The 16,117-nt window shown below is 38.8% G+C and overlaps 3 protein-coding genes across 4 annotated transcripts; 2 read left to right on the forward strand and 1 right to left on the reverse strand.

The window, feature by feature from the left end:
• Nucleotides 1-72: 72 nt before the first annotated feature.
• On the forward strand, nucleotides 73-4,251 carry LOC140777084 (disease resistance protein RGA2-like). Its single transcript, XM_073120984.1, has 2 exons — nucleotides 73-3,894; nucleotides 4,159-4,251. The coding sequence occupies exons 1-2, from the start codon at nucleotides 73-75 to the stop codon at nucleotides 4,249-4,251; spliced, it is 3,915 nt and encodes a 1,304-aa protein (XP_072977085.1).
• Nucleotides 4,179-8,786, forward strand: LOC140778595 (F-box protein At-B). Of its 2 annotated transcripts, XM_073123390.1 has the most exons (5): nucleotides 4,179-4,370; nucleotides 4,925-5,158; nucleotides 5,846-6,051; nucleotides 6,915-7,014; nucleotides 7,113-8,786. In XM_073123390.1, the coding sequence occupies exons 2-5, from the start codon at nucleotides 5,015-5,017 to the stop codon at nucleotides 8,481-8,483; spliced, it is 1,821 nt and encodes a 606-aa protein (XP_072979491.1). In that variant the 5' UTR covers nucleotides 4,179-4,370; nucleotides 4,925-5,014; the 3' UTR covers nucleotides 8,484-8,786. The 2 variants fall into 2 exon arrangements, with proteins under 2 accessions (XP_072979491.1, XP_072979490.1); XM_073123389.1 differs by lacking the exon at nucleotides 4,179-4,370 and having other exon boundaries at nucleotides 4,916-5,158.
• A 703-nt stretch (nucleotides 8,787-9,489) lies between these two features.
• On the reverse strand, nucleotides 9,490-15,615 carry LOC140778829 (COP9 signalosome complex subunit 6). The gene is made up of 9 exons (XM_073123701.1): nucleotides 15,254-15,615; nucleotides 14,944-15,032; nucleotides 12,035-12,128; nucleotides 11,800-11,861; nucleotides 11,624-11,702; nucleotides 11,422-11,514; nucleotides 10,942-11,042; nucleotides 10,596-10,651; nucleotides 9,490-9,806 (listed from the first exon to the last, which is right to left on the reverse strand). The coding sequence occupies exons 1-9, from the start codon at nucleotides 15,552-15,554 to the stop codon at nucleotides 9,725-9,727; spliced, it is 957 nt and encodes a 318-aa protein (XP_072979802.1). The 5' UTR covers nucleotides 15,555-15,615; the 3' UTR covers nucleotides 9,490-9,724.
• Between the last annotated feature and the right edge of the window lie 502 nt (nucleotides 15,616-16,117).

Below are 16,117 nucleotides of genomic sequence, written 5' to 3' on the forward strand. Positions count from 1 at the left end.
GTTGTTGAGCCAGAGCAATTCCGTTTGTTCTACTATTGAGCTGTGAGGAGGAAGGAGAGGAGGGCTTCCATAATGCCGGTGGGATTGATTACTGGTACAGGGATCACGTCGACCATCGGTAAAAACGTGGTCACTTCCCTGGTATCATATGTTAAAGAGGACCAGTTCAGGTGGCAGCTTGGCCTTGAGGCGGAGCTGAAAAGGCTGGAGGTGGCACTTCCCAAGATCCAAGCTTTGTTGGACGCGGTCGACAGAGGCCAAATCATGGATGAGAACCCAGCACTGGAGGAATGGCTGTGGCAGTTTAGAGATGCGGTTGACGAGGCAGAGGACTTCATGGATGAGATAGACTACTACCGACTGGAAGAAGAAATCTATGACGAACAAAGCATGGTGAGTAGTGCTGCCTCTGGCCTCGAAACTATTAAAAAAGATATCATCTCCTGCGTCAAAAATATCCTCTCTTGCCTCAAAACTGTTGTTAAGCGTGGCTTGCATCAAGATTCCACTGTAGTAAGGTTAAAAGAGATTGTCAAGCGACTAGATAAGGCTGTCTCTGGTATAGGGGATTTTAGTTGTTTGGTGGGCACCGTATTAACAAATAAGCAACCTTTGAAAACTAGTAACCGTGAGACAAGTTCTTGTTTAACTGTTGAAACTCGAGTGTTTGGGCGAGATAACGAGAAAAAGGAGGTTATAAACAAACTGCTAAAATTCAATCCTTCAAAGAAGAATTTCTCTGTTCTACCTATAGTTGGGGTCGGAGGGATTGGAAAGACTACTCTTGCTCAATTTGTATACCATGATGAGGGAATAGAGAAGCATTTTAAGAAGAGGATGTGGGTGTGTGTCTCCAATAATCCTAATCTGATCTTGCTTACCAAGAAGATTTATGAGTCCACGTTCGGGGTAAAACCTAATTTGGATAATTTAGATATGCTTCAAGGGAAGATTTCAGAGGAACTGAAGTCACAGAGGTTTCTGCTTGTCTTAGATGATGTATGGGATGATATTGATAGAATTGGTTTGGAGAAACTACTAGCTCCCCTCAGATCAGGGGAGAGGGGAAGCATGATCTTGTTAACAACTCGAATAACAAATGTTGGAGGGACAATGATAGGCAAAATGGAACCTGTCTTCCTAAATGGTCTGGGTGAAGGGGATTACTGGGAATTTTTTAAGGAGTGTGCATTTCTTGATGAGGACCCTGAATATCATAAAATGTTGCTAGATACTGGGAGGAGGATTGCGGAGAAGCTGAAAGGGTCTCCTTTAGCTGCAAAGACTGTGGGAGGGATATTAAGCGCCAATTTAGAGTATCAGCACTGGAAATATATCTTAGATAGTGAAATATGGAGATTAAATCAAAATGAGAATGACATCATGCCTGCTCTGACAATAAGTTACCAGTATTTGCCCTCACACCTGAAGCCCTGCTTTAGATTTTGTAGTATATTCCCTCAAGACTATGAATTTGACAAGGAGCAACTTGTCTACATGTGGATGGCTCTAGGTCTGCTTCAGAAACCTATAAATGAAAATAGACGACTGGAGGATACAGGAGATGAGTACTTGAATGATCTGGTGATGAAATCATTTTTTGATTGTAAAACCGATGACAAACGTACGTACTATGTCATGCACGATCTGTTACATGAGCTTGCGACATCTCTTTCCCGTGGTGAATGCTTTAAACTTGAAGAGAGCTCTCTACCCTTACCTATACCCACAAGTGTTCGCCATTTATCTATCTTTACTTCTGTTTCTCTATCTACAGTAGATGAAATCACCAAACTCAAAAACTTGCGCACCCTTCTTCTCATACAAAGAATTCCTGAAATTCTTGGGTTGCTCAAAGGCTTGACAACCCTGAAGATATTGGCATCACCTACTCTTGAATTCACTGATGACTGCATTAGTAATCTAAAGCACCTTCGCTATTTACGTAGTAATTATTATTGCACATCTCAAGTCCCTGAATCAGTGAATAAGTTTTACCACCTCCAATTCTTGTACTACGGAAACAAGTCTATTAGCTCCAGTAAACTATGCCCACCAGATCATGTCAACAACCTTATCAACCTTAGACGCCTTAGTACACCCAATTCTGTGGGAGGCAAGGTTTATAGTATAGGGAGACTAACCTCACTTCAGATATTGGAAAAATTTAATGTTAAGGAGAATGGAAATAATATTTCTGAGTTGAACCAGTTGAGACAGCTCCGCGAGCTAGGCATTCAGAATCTCCAAGAAGTAACCAGGGTTGAAAAGGTCATTGAAGCAGATTTAAATGCCAAAGAGCACCTCCGAAAATTGTTGTTAGATTGGGCTTCCCAGCTTGAGGTAGATCGTCGTAATGTTAGCCCCGATGTTGAGGTTGAGGTTGCTGAGCAAGTACTTGATGCACTACGACCGCATTCCGATCTTATGAATCTGGAAGTACGTAATTATATGGGTGGCAGGAGTCCACATTGGATGGCCACTGAATATCTATCAAACTTAGTATCTATTAGCCTTTTCAATTGTGAAGGATGGGCAGACTTGCCAAATCTTGGGCGGCTCCGCTACCTTGAGTTTCTAGAGCTGTCTTCTATGGATTTAGTTAAGCAGGTCGGCGTTCAAATCGAGGGGATAGCTGAAGTTGCCTCTTTTCCATCGCTACAAGTGCTAAAGCTTAGCTCGATGCCGGAACTGGAAAAGTTTTATGGAGGCGGCATGACGACCCAATGGCTTCCATGTTTGAAAAGTTTATCGATCATTGAATGCCCCAAACTGAGAGTGTTTCCCAATCTGCCTTGTCACTTAAGAGATGTGCATATAGAACATGTAAATTGGATTGTTCTTCCAGAATTATCGCAGAGAAGGAACAACAACAGCCTAAGTAACTCATCATCACTTCCATCATCATCGTCGTCGTCGTCTCTCTCCTCACTAAAAATCGAGTTTTGCCCACGTCTCACATCCCTAGCTAGGGGTCTTTTACTGCACCCTGAACTTTTTACATCTCTTGGGAATTTGACTATCTCTAAATGTGGAAGTCTGACACATTTACCCACCGGAGGATTCGGGAAATTCACCTCTCTCAAAACACTGAGGATAAAAGGTTGTCCAAAGCTACAGAGGGGCTCAAGCTCAACATCAAGAAGGTTCCTCCCTTTGTCACTGCAATCCCTTGCTATTGAGGATTGCGATGTCTTGGATCCGTTTCCCAAGGCCTCGAAAGACCTCAAATTTCTCTCCAAGGTGGAACTAAAGCGCTGCCCAAACATCACATCTCTTCCCTCAGCAGAAGTGCTCAGAACATGGAAAACACTAAGAATGTTGTCTATTGAGGAATGCCCACACCTGGAATCACTGGGGGGTTTACATGCCCTCTCATCCCTCAAGATTCTAAAGGTCAAAAGATGCCCCAAGTTAGTTGCAGCAGCTTCACAATCAGCATCATTAACATTGGACAAGCTTGCGATCGATGATCTCTCGCTGCTATGCATTGCGCCGCTGAAAAGCATCTCCGCCCGAGATGTCAATATTGAAGGTTACAATGAAGTCGCATCCTCAGAACTAGAAGAATGGGTGTCGAATAATAGCACCTCGCTGCAAGTGCTGAAAATGACAAGTGTATCTTCTCAGCAGTTCCCGCCTGTATACTTTCAAAGGCTCTCTTGTCTCGAAAATCTGAAGGTAGCCGAGTGCTTTGAGCTCCAGTCGCTGCCAAAACTCCCACCATCGCTAAGAAAACTGGTCTTAGGTAACTGTCCTCCAGAATTGGAGGAAAGGTGCCTAAGAGATTCAGGTCCAGATTGGTCCAAGATTCAACACATCCCTAAAGTAAGAATAGGCAATTGCACCAAAGAGAAATTAGCAACAATTACTCTAGAAGAACACAGAGAGCAGGTATCAATTCGTTCTATTGTCTTTTCTTTTTCTATATCCAATTCATATGCAGGTGCCGTTATAGCATTAGCACTTTAGCAATAGTTTAAGTGCATCAGGATGCCCGTTCTTAAATTCTTAGTAACTGGGAATCATATAGGCGAGACCTAGCATGTTATCATCAACTCTTTCTACATAGAATTCAATCCTTTTGTATGTTTTAGACAACAAGTGTGATTTCATGATCAAGAAAACACAATGACCGTAAACCTCTGATCTGAACAGAAGCTAAATGGATATTCTTCTGAGGGAACGGAGCAAGAGGAAGATTCTTCTGATGAGGAAACGGAGCAAGAGGAAGATTCTTCTGAAGAGTAACAATAGATCGTCCTTTTTGAGTATGAGCCGCTCCTGGGTATTGCCATTGAGTAGCCTCTCTACCCGAGCTTGCTGACTGGAGATCGTTCTGAACTCTAGTCCTCGCTAACTGATGAGTGGTAATTGTCTGAACTTCCCACTCTTTCTTTCATCGCTTGTAATACTTATTGTTGGGTTCACACCAAGTTGACTTGACTTGGCGTTGTTGAGTAGTAGTAGTAAGTGAGTAGGTTTGAGTCTATTCTTAAGCCGCTCACTAATTATACAGTCATTTACATTCTTGTTTCAAGAATGTTGGAATTTCTCTTTTAGAGGTGTCTTTTCAATCTTGTAAATTAGAGTTGGCGTTAATGGTTTCCTCGTAGATGGTTTCTAGTGATCTTGCTTGAAGTTTATTCTGGTGGACCTCTTTGTACCTATTTCATCTGAATCCATTTCGTGATGGTAATTTTTATCTAGGTTTTCCCGAAAGTATCAAAGCTAAGTGTGAAATGATTATTGGGTACTTTGTTACTGAGCTTCTTAGGCTTATTTCAAGTTCTATTACATATAATATTAGGGAGAAATTTGCTACTTGTACATGGTTTTCTCAAATTTTAATACATAATTAAGGGGTTCTTTTCGTAATAAAAGAAAGTTAGTGTCGCTGTAGTCACTTAATAATGCAATGCAGGCATGCAGCCCGACCTACCTTGCGGTTAGTTCACTTACGGAGAATAGAGGAGGGAGGGGAGGAGAAAGCTGCGGTGGTGGTGGGGAGTTAATGGAGAGGCTTCCACAGTCTCTACTAGTCGACATATTGGCGAGGCTCGACCTCGACTCTCTCTGCTCGGCCGCGCCCGTGTGTAGAGGCCTTCGCCTCTCGGTCTCGCAAGCTCTCTCTTCTATCTCTAACCTCGACCTCTCGGTGAGCCTGCTAATCCCTTTTCCCCCGCATGGGTTCTCCTTCTTTTCTCTCTTTTTGCTAGAATTATTAGTTGGGTATCGCAAATTTGGGAATTGGGATCCTGCTTCAGAGTTTTATACCAATTTTTTTAGGAACTGAAAGTTGGCCCGATGATTTATATATATATCCTTTTTTGAAGTTTTTATGAGTTTATAGGGGACATAATGTCTGTTCTGGGAGAGATTCTTAGGTGTGATATCTCTTTATCCAGGATGGATCTGTTCAAAGTTGTGAACAAATTTTCGTCTTTTATTCTTAAGTATGTGATTCTCGAATTTTTTTTTTTTTTTTGGCTAGGAGTTAAACTTATAAATTATTAACTCTTTATAGTTAATAAGGGATAGTTTTCTGCGAGTTATGTTTCATTAAATGTATTTATGTGGTAGAATCAGTTGGAGACTAGCAATGTACTGCACATATTGGTCTTGTATGCTTAGGTTTCTTTTCTTTTCCTTTTCTTTTACCCCATCAAGCTACTTTCTTCGTTTAAGGATTAAGCAACGTAATATGAAACTAATATATTTGTGTTCTATGAGTGTCACCCATTGCAAATGTCTATATATTAAATTGCATATGGAAACACCTTAAATGTGAAATGTAAGAGTTTCATTGAACATTTCTTCCTAAATGGTATCTTTATTGTTGCAGGGTTTACCTCTTACTCTTCAGATCCTGAATAGAGTTCTTAGTGGTAATAATATCCTTCGAAGCCTCACCCTTGATTGCAGTCGCCTGGATGATTCCTCTATCAACACTTTTGCGAGAGAACATCTACATGAACTCTCATTGTTGCGGTGTTCAATGTTCTCTTCTTACATTTTCCTTGCCATTGGAGAAAAATGCCCCAATTTAAGGTATGGAACTTATTTGCCCTGAATCATTGTGAACTTTGGATTCGAGAGTCCTTTGTTAAGCCTTTCATGATCTCTTTACCTTCTAAAATGTAAGAAGAAAAAGTATGCCTAATATTGTAGTTTGCAAGAATTAAATAATTTACTGTATCTTGACACACCACAACAAAAGTTGGTTAATATGTTTTTCAGTATAAATAATTACCAAATGCATGTTTTTATGGAAGAAGGAATGCCATCGGTGAGCATGGAGTAAATTTTGGTCCTAACCCTGTGGTATATTAACTCTTGTTTAGGTCAGTGAGAAGAAGATACGGGATGAGTTATGACACTTTTGAGATATGGCAGTCCTGCATATTTTCTACTTGCTGACCTCTGATGCATTTATTGATTCCATTAACAACAAACTGAATTTTTGTTTAAAGACGTTGAAAAGAATCAAAGGTGATAGAATGGGGATAGTTTATTTCAACAAATTATTTAGTATATTTTTTGGGGTATTTTATGACAACAGTTTTTATTTGGCGTCCATCGAATGGAATGTTCAATGAATATGCTTCATTGCTGGCCATAGAGGGGCAGTTGAAGGAGGGCGTCTTCTTGAAAATTTGTTAAAGAGGCATCATTGTATAACCAATAAGGCTGGTGTTTTTTTTTTCATAATTGGAGCATTTCTTTGGCATGTAAGGAAAAATCCTTGTAATTTTTCTCTGAGCAATATGTCATGTTTGTTATCACTATTTATTTTCTGATCTTTAAGACCATATGTTGTTGGGCTTAAACTGATTTAATTATTCACTTTTATTGATTAGATGAACCATGAGAGAGGTTGGAATGCATTAAAAAATACAACTTCCTTCATGCAGACTCTTTGCAGTAGATATGGTACACCCAAATGAGAATGAACCACCCAGTGTGTGTGGCAAAGCTATAGCACAGTTGTTCAAGGGCTGCTTGTACTTGGAGGTGAAATTTTAAAGACATTAGGTGGTGTTTGGTGTAAGGGTGATATTGTTAGATCTTTTATTTTTTATTTTTGGTCTAATCAGCTTCTCCTTTTGCAGTCTGTGTCTATAAAGTTCCAGCTACAGTTTCCTCTCTCTGGTTATTTCGAATCTATCCAACTAGTCCTTCCCAAAAGTATTGAAGTTTTGTTGCTGCAGCCTATATCTAGTTGGCAAGCAAATTTGCTCGCTCTCAGTAATGTGTCTAATAGCGATCCAATTGTATTCCCAGCTGTTGGTGAAATCTCCTACTTGAGGCCACAGGGTGACAGGCTGAGATCACTCTCTCTTGTGCTGGATATAATAACTGATGAACTTCTTGTCTCTCTCACCAGCAGTCTCCATCATTTGGTTGAGTTGTGCCTAGAAGACAGACCGCTGGAGGAGCCCTCTTCGAATAGTGACTTGACCAATGTTGGACTTCGGTCACTTGAATTCTGTCACAGTTTGACACGTCTCTGCCTTACACGGAGTAAGCAACACTCTCCAGCAACTTTCAGAAGGGTAAATGATGTTGGTATACTTCTACTTGCAGAGGGATGTAAAAGACTTGAATCAATAAGACTTGGTGGTTTCTCTAGGGTGACAGATGCAGGCTATGTATCTCTTCTACATTCATGCAAAAAGTTGAAAAATTTTGAGATCATAAATGCCATTTTCTTGTCAGATTTGGCATTCCTTGATCTTGCTGGTACGGCTTGCTCCCTTGTAGAAGTGAGATTAGTATCCTGCAATCTTTTAACCAGTGAAACTGCAGAGTCTCTCTCTTCCTGTAAAAGTTTGGAGGTTCTGGACTTCTCAGGGTGCAGAAGCGTTGCAGATTCTGGGTTGATTTCAATCTCCAAACTTGGTAAGTTGACTATATTAGATCTTGGTGGAGCTGACATTACTGACATTGGCTTATCAGCACTTGGTGGTGGGAGTTCTCCAATTTCTTCTTTATGCCTCAGGGGCTGTAAAAGAATCACTGACAGAGGCATCACCCTGCTGTTGCTTGGGGATGGTGTTATCAGTAGAACTTTATTGACGCTTGACTTGGGTTACCTGCCTGCAGTATCCGATAGAGCTGTAAGTGTGGTCGCAGAGTCCTGTAGGCAAATCATCTCTATCTGCGTCCGGAATTGTTTTTCTATTTCTGATGCTTCTATAGCAGCTCTGGGTTCACCTGATCATTCTGCTGGTGCAAAAACAATTAGAATGCTTGATCTCTGCCATTGTAGCGGTTTGACTGTTGATTCTCTACGGCTTCTTGCCCGTCCTTTCTTTCGTGGCTTACGCTGGCTCGGTATTGGAAACACCAAGTTGTTGGCTAAAGGGAAAGAGAAAGTAATGGAACTTTTGGAAGACCGTCCAGTGTTAAACATATGTCTAAATGGTTGTGAAATGGGCTGCAAGGATGGTTGGCAGTATCATGAATGTACTGAACAGTAGGTTTTCAGTATTGGGATTTTAGATCACATGGAACACATCAATTCTCACCATTTTCTTCGTTGAAGAAGAGAATCGAGCACCTTACCAAGAGCTTTCATTTATTGTTTGTAATAGGTTGAACTTTAAAATTATCAGTACACTGCCTTGTATTTTCTTTTGGCTAATCTCCCTAGAGTCTAGAGGCAGACATGTTAAGATGAAGGTAATGAGGGGGCTTCTTTTCCCTGGTTATGCCTGATTGTAAAAGTCATCTGGCAGACTGTAAAATCCATCTCTATTTACGCCAATTTAGATGTCATCAGGTTCTTGCAAGTTGATGATCCCTTATACAAATAACGGACAGCAATATGGTTACTACGGCCATTTAAATGTCATCAGGTTCTTGCAAGTTGACGATCCCTTATACAAATAACGGACACATATATATTCTTTTTGAATAAACATCATAACGAGTTTGCGCAGCATTTTTGTGGTAAGGACACATCGTAGAGATCCGGAGCTCAGACCGTCGTCAAAAGCTCTCCTATAGTCTACATCAAGGTAAGGCCTTCAGAGCTTCATGACGTACGATTTCACAAATATTAACAGCGTTCAGGGGACTAACAAACCCACTGTTCACTTTCCTGAGCTCTTCTATGTTGTTTTCCAAGGAACCTTTCCGTACCGTGCTTATTACAACAGCTTAGCTAAACGAGGTAGCTGCTTCATTGAATCAACAGCACAGCGAAACCTCTCAGAATCAACAGTGATAAGAAGAAGAATAACTAAACGAGGTAGCTGTTTCATTTGACATTTAGAGCGTTAGTACTTAGTAGCCTCTCCGTATCACATAATATGGTATAAATTCCTTAGGCATTACAACCTGTAAGAGTTCACAGAAACGCTCATTCCACTTTCAACAAATGTTCAGAATTTAACAGGTTTGCCGGATGTTATCTTTAAATTTCGATGACCAACTTATATAGATCGCATCCATGGTAGAAAACAGCATGACAAGATACATGGATTACTGGAAATAAAAGAAAAATATCACTCAGGCGCATTGCGGTAATGTTAGAAATAAGATTTTGAGTTACAAACTCAAATTCTGAGATCAATCCAGACCATGGAAATAAACTTGAAAAGTTCAAAGCGATTGCTCAGCCCTTCTTTGGTGTAACAACAAGCGCAAAACCCAATTACGCAGGCCGCAAACTATTACAAAATTTCTGCAAATGTTACAAGTACAAACGAGCATACGGTTATATAAAAGCAGTTCGGCCTCCCCTTCTACTGTGCCTATCGTAGGTTGTATTGAACTTATCGACCAGCTCATTCATTGTACTGCAAAATTAGAAAATTAAAATGATTTATAGTAAAAACTGAATCTGTAGACAATTTAATATCACCCTATGTTTGCCCTTTGTTTTGATATAGCACATGAATGCTACATCAAAGCAAGCAGACCAGCATAAATCTTATGAACCTATAGGTTTCCACATCAATGCTTGCATATGTCTACTCTATTCACTAGCAGTTCCAATATTCAAAATGCATACAAAAAACCAAAACTAAATAATTAATAGATCACTTCTTTGCACATGTTGACATGCCTCTATAACATTATCAGGAGTTATGTTCAATGTTCATACCAAACACCACAACATGGCCAGTTTTGGTTCTTGCGGACAACTCAAGTTTATGAAAATATCCTATTTAAGATTTAAAATATGCATAACAGCAGGAGAATACATCAACTTTAAATTCATATACTTTGTATGTGAAAGACCATTTGTGGCATCATTTGGTTCTCTGAAAATACCTCTTTAAATACCTTTTACTTACATTTAAACTCCTCCAAATCTGATATTACATGTATACCGAACAAGAAACCTAGGGGTATCCCCAAAAAGAAAAACAATAATTTTAAGGTAACACACTATATTGTAACTTCAACACAAAAAACCTTTCTACGAGTAGCAGTGCTAAAAATACAAATCTTCAATTTTGTTTATTTTTCTTACTAGAAGTCCATGGACCAAAATTTCAGGTGAAGGCCATGCATACAAACCTTTCCATGTATTTCATTCTTATTTCTTTTTGAAATGTCATTCTATCAAAACATTTACATACCTGGAGCAATTGGTGAACATGGCAAGATACGTCATCAGGAGTGTGTCATTAAATTCCTACATGAAAAAACCATCACTGTAACTGTCAACGTAGGCATCAAAGTTAAAGAATGGCATCTACCAAAATTATAGCCATCACTCTTAGTGGACAGCATATCAATACATGTGAACACTTAATCATTTGAAATGAATAATGACTATATATATTATTTCATGTCTTGTATATGTAACATATGGACTCCTAGGATGTAATATAACTCAGCAAAGGAAATTGATACAGAACACCAGTCCAGGACAAGAGAGTATGAGGCATCAAAAGCAGAAAATGCGCAAATGCATTAACATACCATCAAAAAGTCATCTTGAAACTTCTCAGACTCCATGGCTGGCAATCTTCTCAACAGGCTAGAGACTTGCCTCAGCAGTGAATTATCAACAGGAATATCACCTGCATGTCCCCCCCAAAAGGAAAAGGAATTATCAAAAATCAAGCAAGGAATATGGTACTTCTGAGAATGAAATAAATTCATTTTTCAGCTTTTCCAAAGAGAGTTGGCTAAAGAGATGTTTGGTTGTACATATTTAAAGTGATCTTCCACTTGCTTATGCAAACAAACTGGTGACTTGTTAATTTCATAATAAGAGGATGGAAAAAAAAAGAGAGAAATCCTACTAAGGACTAATACAGGTTTAGATGCAAAACAGACATCAATTATCAACATAGAAATAAGAAACAGTCTCTGAACTCCAACACAAAGGATAGAAATAACTGAAGCACATGCAACTGTCAAATAACTAATGAAATTTCCAAACTCACGCAAACATACCTCTTTGCATTGCAAGAAGATATTGATGGACTATTCTGATCCTGCTATTTAACATTTTGATGGCACTATGTATGCCAGTAAGATGAGCAGCCACTGCTCACGAGCACGTTGGTCAGTGTTTCTTCTCTTTTATGAATAATGCTAAGAAAGAAAATGGACTATATGTGGGCTTGCAAGTGGATGTCGCATATAGAAGCCTTACATTGAGTTGCAGCTGAACCTCCATCAGATGGTTTGAGATGTGCGACATGATCTACTGAAATTCTCTCTGCCTCTACAGTCTTAAACAACGATAAAGACATTTGAGATTAATTTATTAACATATGAAGATCGGTTTGCAAGACATTTGAATTGAATAGACTGTAAAGAATGACCAACCTCAATTGTATAATTTGATCTGACAAATATGAGTTGAGGAATTCCATCAATGACGTGTAACTCTAGAGAGGATAGGATATATTCCCGATTTCCAGAACAAAGAAAAAACTATTATCAACTGTAACTAAGCAATATGCTCTAAAAAGATAAAAGCCATACAGAAAACAGATCAAAAGAGAGGCAACATTGAAAAGCAGAGCAGAGGGTAACAAATTTCCAAGTGCAGCTCACCTACCACTTTCATAGATGGTCACAGGGAGATCCTTCTGCGAGTGGTTGATCGAAGGATTCAGAATAACATAAACTGGACTTTCATTAATATCCATAAGCTGTTTGATTTCATCAAAGAAAGTCCAACATACATTATGAGAACAATGAGATTATAACAAATCTTAAAAAAATTGGAATGAAGAATGATACTAGAAGACTAATAAGTCATAACTAAATAAATCTATGAGATTCACTACTAACATCACACAACAATGACAAGTTGACAATCCTTATGTCTTAATCAACTAGGTTCAGTAAGATAAATCTTTTTCTCCATTCAGGAATAGCTTGAACAAATTCCTTCCTCAAGAAAAGGGTTGTACTGTTCTACCTTGTTGGTGACTTTGCTGTGTTTATAAATCAAATCATGCACTCCTCAAATTATGTTACGACATCTCATGACATTTTCAGATTTAGTGCACAAACATTTTTCACCATATCCATGCATGTTAAAAGTACCTCCACTTGGCACTTTAAAATTCAAAGGAGAACTAACATATAATAGATTCCTCATAACTTCTAATCATACAAAATAGACATGGTTGTGTGGAAACAGCATCATATGTTAATACCAAGTGTAACAGTCAGGCCAGTGGTAAAACATGTATGAAATAAATCCTAACTAATATACAATAAGTCAACATTTGATAATGAAATAATCGAGGAGATAGGGACCAGTAAAGAAATCTAAAGTTGCATCAGGCTAAAAAACCAGCTTGGCTTTAACCATGTCAATCCACAGAATAATTGAAGACAAGGGGACTGAACAGTCTAAACTTGCCCTACATAACAACTTGCTTTCCAATAGAAATTTGCAATACCAAATAGCAAGATTAAGAACTAAGGATGCAACATTGAGCATTCTAGTCCAAATCACATATACATCTCAATCGATATCAACTCCAGCCAATCTAAATTTGGACAAAAGACTCAGACAACTTAATACTTAATACATCATGGCAAGACCCAACAGAAAATTGTCTAACTCATTTTCCCTCAACTTAATACATCACCTTGTCGATGTTTCTTGTCACACTGACAACTAAAGAAACATGGGATCCTAATATAGAGAAATTCTACTAAACTAATAAACCCTCACCCAAAGCTGATAGACTAGGTCACTAGAGCAAGTTTTTCAATATCACATGTATCTATTCTTCCTCCATTTCTCCTCTTCCAGAATTATATCATCAAGAACTATATGGATCCAAGCAAATGCATCACACCATAGCAGGTGCCATTTATTTTAAGTCTCTCAAAAAGGTAATCACATTAGATGGGATACCATTTCAATAACCACATTCAACCAACCTCTCTCCACCCATTTAGTCCAAAAACTTTCACTAACAAACTGAAAGTACACTAGATTTACCTTATAAAGTATGTAAAAGAAGTAGAAAATAAAAAAATAAAAAGTATGATCCCTTGTGCATTGCCAAACTTCGTGAATTGCTCTTGCACAGTAAAATACAAAAGGTTAAGGAAAGTGCAATACCTCTGCTTAACAACATCACAACTGGGGTTAATACTAGGTTAGAATATAAAGCTTGAAAACCTCAACTATTGATCCAGCTAAGCTGAACCACATAGTACTTGATAATACCTTAGCCAAATTGCAAATTAGACTTCAATCATAATTTATTTGTTCTGTTATAATAACTTTTGGTGAAGGAACTAGTGAACAACTTGGAACACATTGACTTCATAGATTGCCGTGCCCATCAACACAATCGGCATAAGTCCATACGTATTGCACCAGTGAATTATTGATATGGGGAGAATATCTCCATACTCCATCATGGCCACCCATATTGATATGGTCTACTAGAAATTGAGCATATCTTACTTTATAAAAATTTAATTTAGAGCCCCTTTCATCCCTTTGGGTACCTCTTTGTATTGTGGTGCTTGATTCCTTGATCTATATAGGTAATGCTTTAAAATTTTAAATTAAAGGAAACTTCAATGTATCCAAAGTCATTTGCCTCAAATTAGAAGATCAGAGAAAAATTGGGAAAAATGATGAGATTATAATTTAATTGCATATGTTACACACTTAGACTAATATCTAGTGTTGAAGGACTTTATATTAACCCTTAAAACCTATTTTAAGACCCTAGAAAGATGTAAAGATTATTTTTTGATACATAAAAAATATTTAGTTTGCCAACAGCACTAACAGGTGCAAACAATACTACTGTGCCAAACCAAGGTCAGCAAGACAATCCATGGTTGACTTATCATATGAAAACATCTAGATTACTTATGAGACAGCAAAAATTCCTTATCTTAAAGGCATAGTCATCACAGATCATATCCTGAAACCACATCAAATACACAAACAAAAGAGACTTTGGTCATTTCTTCAAAGTCCATATTTAGAAACATCTCTTACAGATTCATCTGCTCTCACCTGACATTTTGCATATAGATAACATATTATCAGCTTAAATATGCATGCCTAATGACTGCTTTGTTTTCTTGATGTTAATAATGCAGAAAAGGAGAAACATGTGACCATCAACCATTCTCATGCCTCGTCTGGTGTTCTGGCAATTATGTGTCTACATGTTGATATCACTTCCAGGCCAGAGAGATCAGTCCTCCTTTCTCTACGACCAAAGGATTTTTATTTCATTTTCTTCAGATAAGTATATCTGTAAGAGGCTGCATTCTCGCATTACATGTAATACTCTAAGCAATGATATCAGAACATGCCCAGAGTATTAGCAATGAAGATAATTTACAGCGCAGAAAGACCCATTATGCGACTACATGCAAATAAACTAGATAAACACAAGTAACATAAAAACCAAGAGCTACCCAATAAAACTCTCAGAAAAGCTATTTGTGTCGATTATGCGCGTAACTTACAGCTCTATGGATCTGCATATCTGACTCCTCCGCATCGCTACCCGTTGAATACCATCCCAATATATAGAAATTCGGGAAAACTTTCTTATCTGCAACAAAATGCTCAAAACCAAGAAGAAAATGTCCAAAAATCAACAACGAATATCGATGAAACTCTAGAAAACGATGACGACAAAGTATAAAACCCTAAATAACTTGAAATCCATCTCTTCTACCTTCCAAAAACCCTAGGAGATGAAAAGAAGGAAAAAAGTAGCAAAATTAAAACCCCAGAGACAGAAAGACAAGAGCGAGAGAGTGGGGAGAATACAAAGTTCTTGCTTCTTCTCGAGGAAGGGGCGATCAAGGGTGTGGGTGACGGGATCGTAAAGGAGCTCGAAACTGTTAAAGATCTCGACCGTGCGGCCACGCTGGACTCCGATGACGCACCCCAACACGCGCGCGGGCGTCGCAGCGGCGGAGGACGCGGCGGCACCGTTGTTAGCGGCACCGGCGGAGGATGAGGTGGCGTGGTGAATTTGGGCCTTGACGCGGGTGTAGTGGTCGGAGATGTTTACGATTACGAGAGGATGGAGCTTAAAGGTTAACCCACTGCTCGAAGAAGAAGCCATGGCGATCGTTAGAGAAAGATAGAGAGGAGAGAAAAGAGAGAGAAAGCAAAGAGAGAGTAAGCTTTTGTTATCTGTGTAGAAGAGCTCGGGTTAATGGTACTGTCCGGGTGGGCGAATCGGGTTTAAAGCGGATTCGGGTATGGACTAATTTGGATCATCGGCTGCTCCCAATAAGAACCCATATTCCGGGCCGCTTCCAACTTAGGAGGGCCGGCCCAATAAGAACCCAAAAGTGTTCCTCTATTCCTTTCTCCTGACAACCCCATAATGCCCATGTTACTGAGCTTTTACGTGCATGCATGTGCTCCTCACTACCCCAAATATTACGACGAGGAGAGCACTACTTAGTGTTGCTTTTGCAATTATTGACTCTAAAGTTTAAAAGTACTTTTCCGCAAATGAAAAGTTAGTCCGTGCTTTATTGCAAAATAAGCAAAATAGTAATCACCTTCAACACTTAACCCAAACCCAAAATATAGGCATTCATTCACGAAGGCCACTTAGAAATGTTAAAATTGAATTATTTTTCTCAATATTTATATACTTTAAGGTGAAATAAGTTA

This window comes from Typha angustifolia, chromosome 15 (assembly GCF_048772165.1).
Source record: "Typha angustifolia cultivar Huaian chromosome 15, ASM4877216v1, whole genome shotgun sequence".
Taxonomy (NCBI): domain Eukaryota; kingdom Viridiplantae; phylum Streptophyta; class Magnoliopsida; order Poales; family Typhaceae; genus Typha; species Typha angustifolia.

Bases quoted from the DNA above. Each gene is read 5' to 3' on its own strand.
- LOC140777084 (XM_073120984.1), top strand. From the start codon at position 73: ATGCCGGTGGGATTGATTACTGGTACAGGGATCACGTCGACCATCGGT. The intron at 3,895-4,158 runs GTATCAATTCGT...TGATCTGAACAG, and splicing joins TAGAAGAACACAGAGAGCAG to AAGCTAAATGGATATTCTTC.
- LOC140778829 (XM_073123701.1), bottom strand. From the start codon at position 15,554: ATGGCTTCTTCTTCGAGCAGTGGGTTAACCTTTAAGCTCCATCCTCTC. The intron at 11,043-11,421 runs GTATGTTTGCGT...GGGGACATGCAG, and splicing joins TCTTCTTGCAATGCAAAGAG to GTGATATTCCTGTTGATAAT. The intron at 10,652-10,941 runs GTATGTTAATGC...TTTTTCATGTAG, and splicing joins TTCAAGATGACTTTTTGATG to GAATTTAATGACACACTCCT.
- LOC140778595 (XM_073123389.1), top strand. From the start codon at position 4,919: ATGCAGGCATGCAGCCCGACCTACCTTGCGGTTAGTTCACTTACGGAG. The intron at 5,159-5,845 runs GTGAGCCTGCTA...TTATTGTTGCAG, and splicing joins TCTCTAACCTCGACCTCTCG to GGTTTACCTCTTACTCTTCA. The intron at 7,015-7,112 runs GTGAAATTTTAA...CTCCTTTTGCAG, and splicing joins AGGGCTGCTTGTACTTGGAG to TCTGTGTCTATAAAGTTCCA.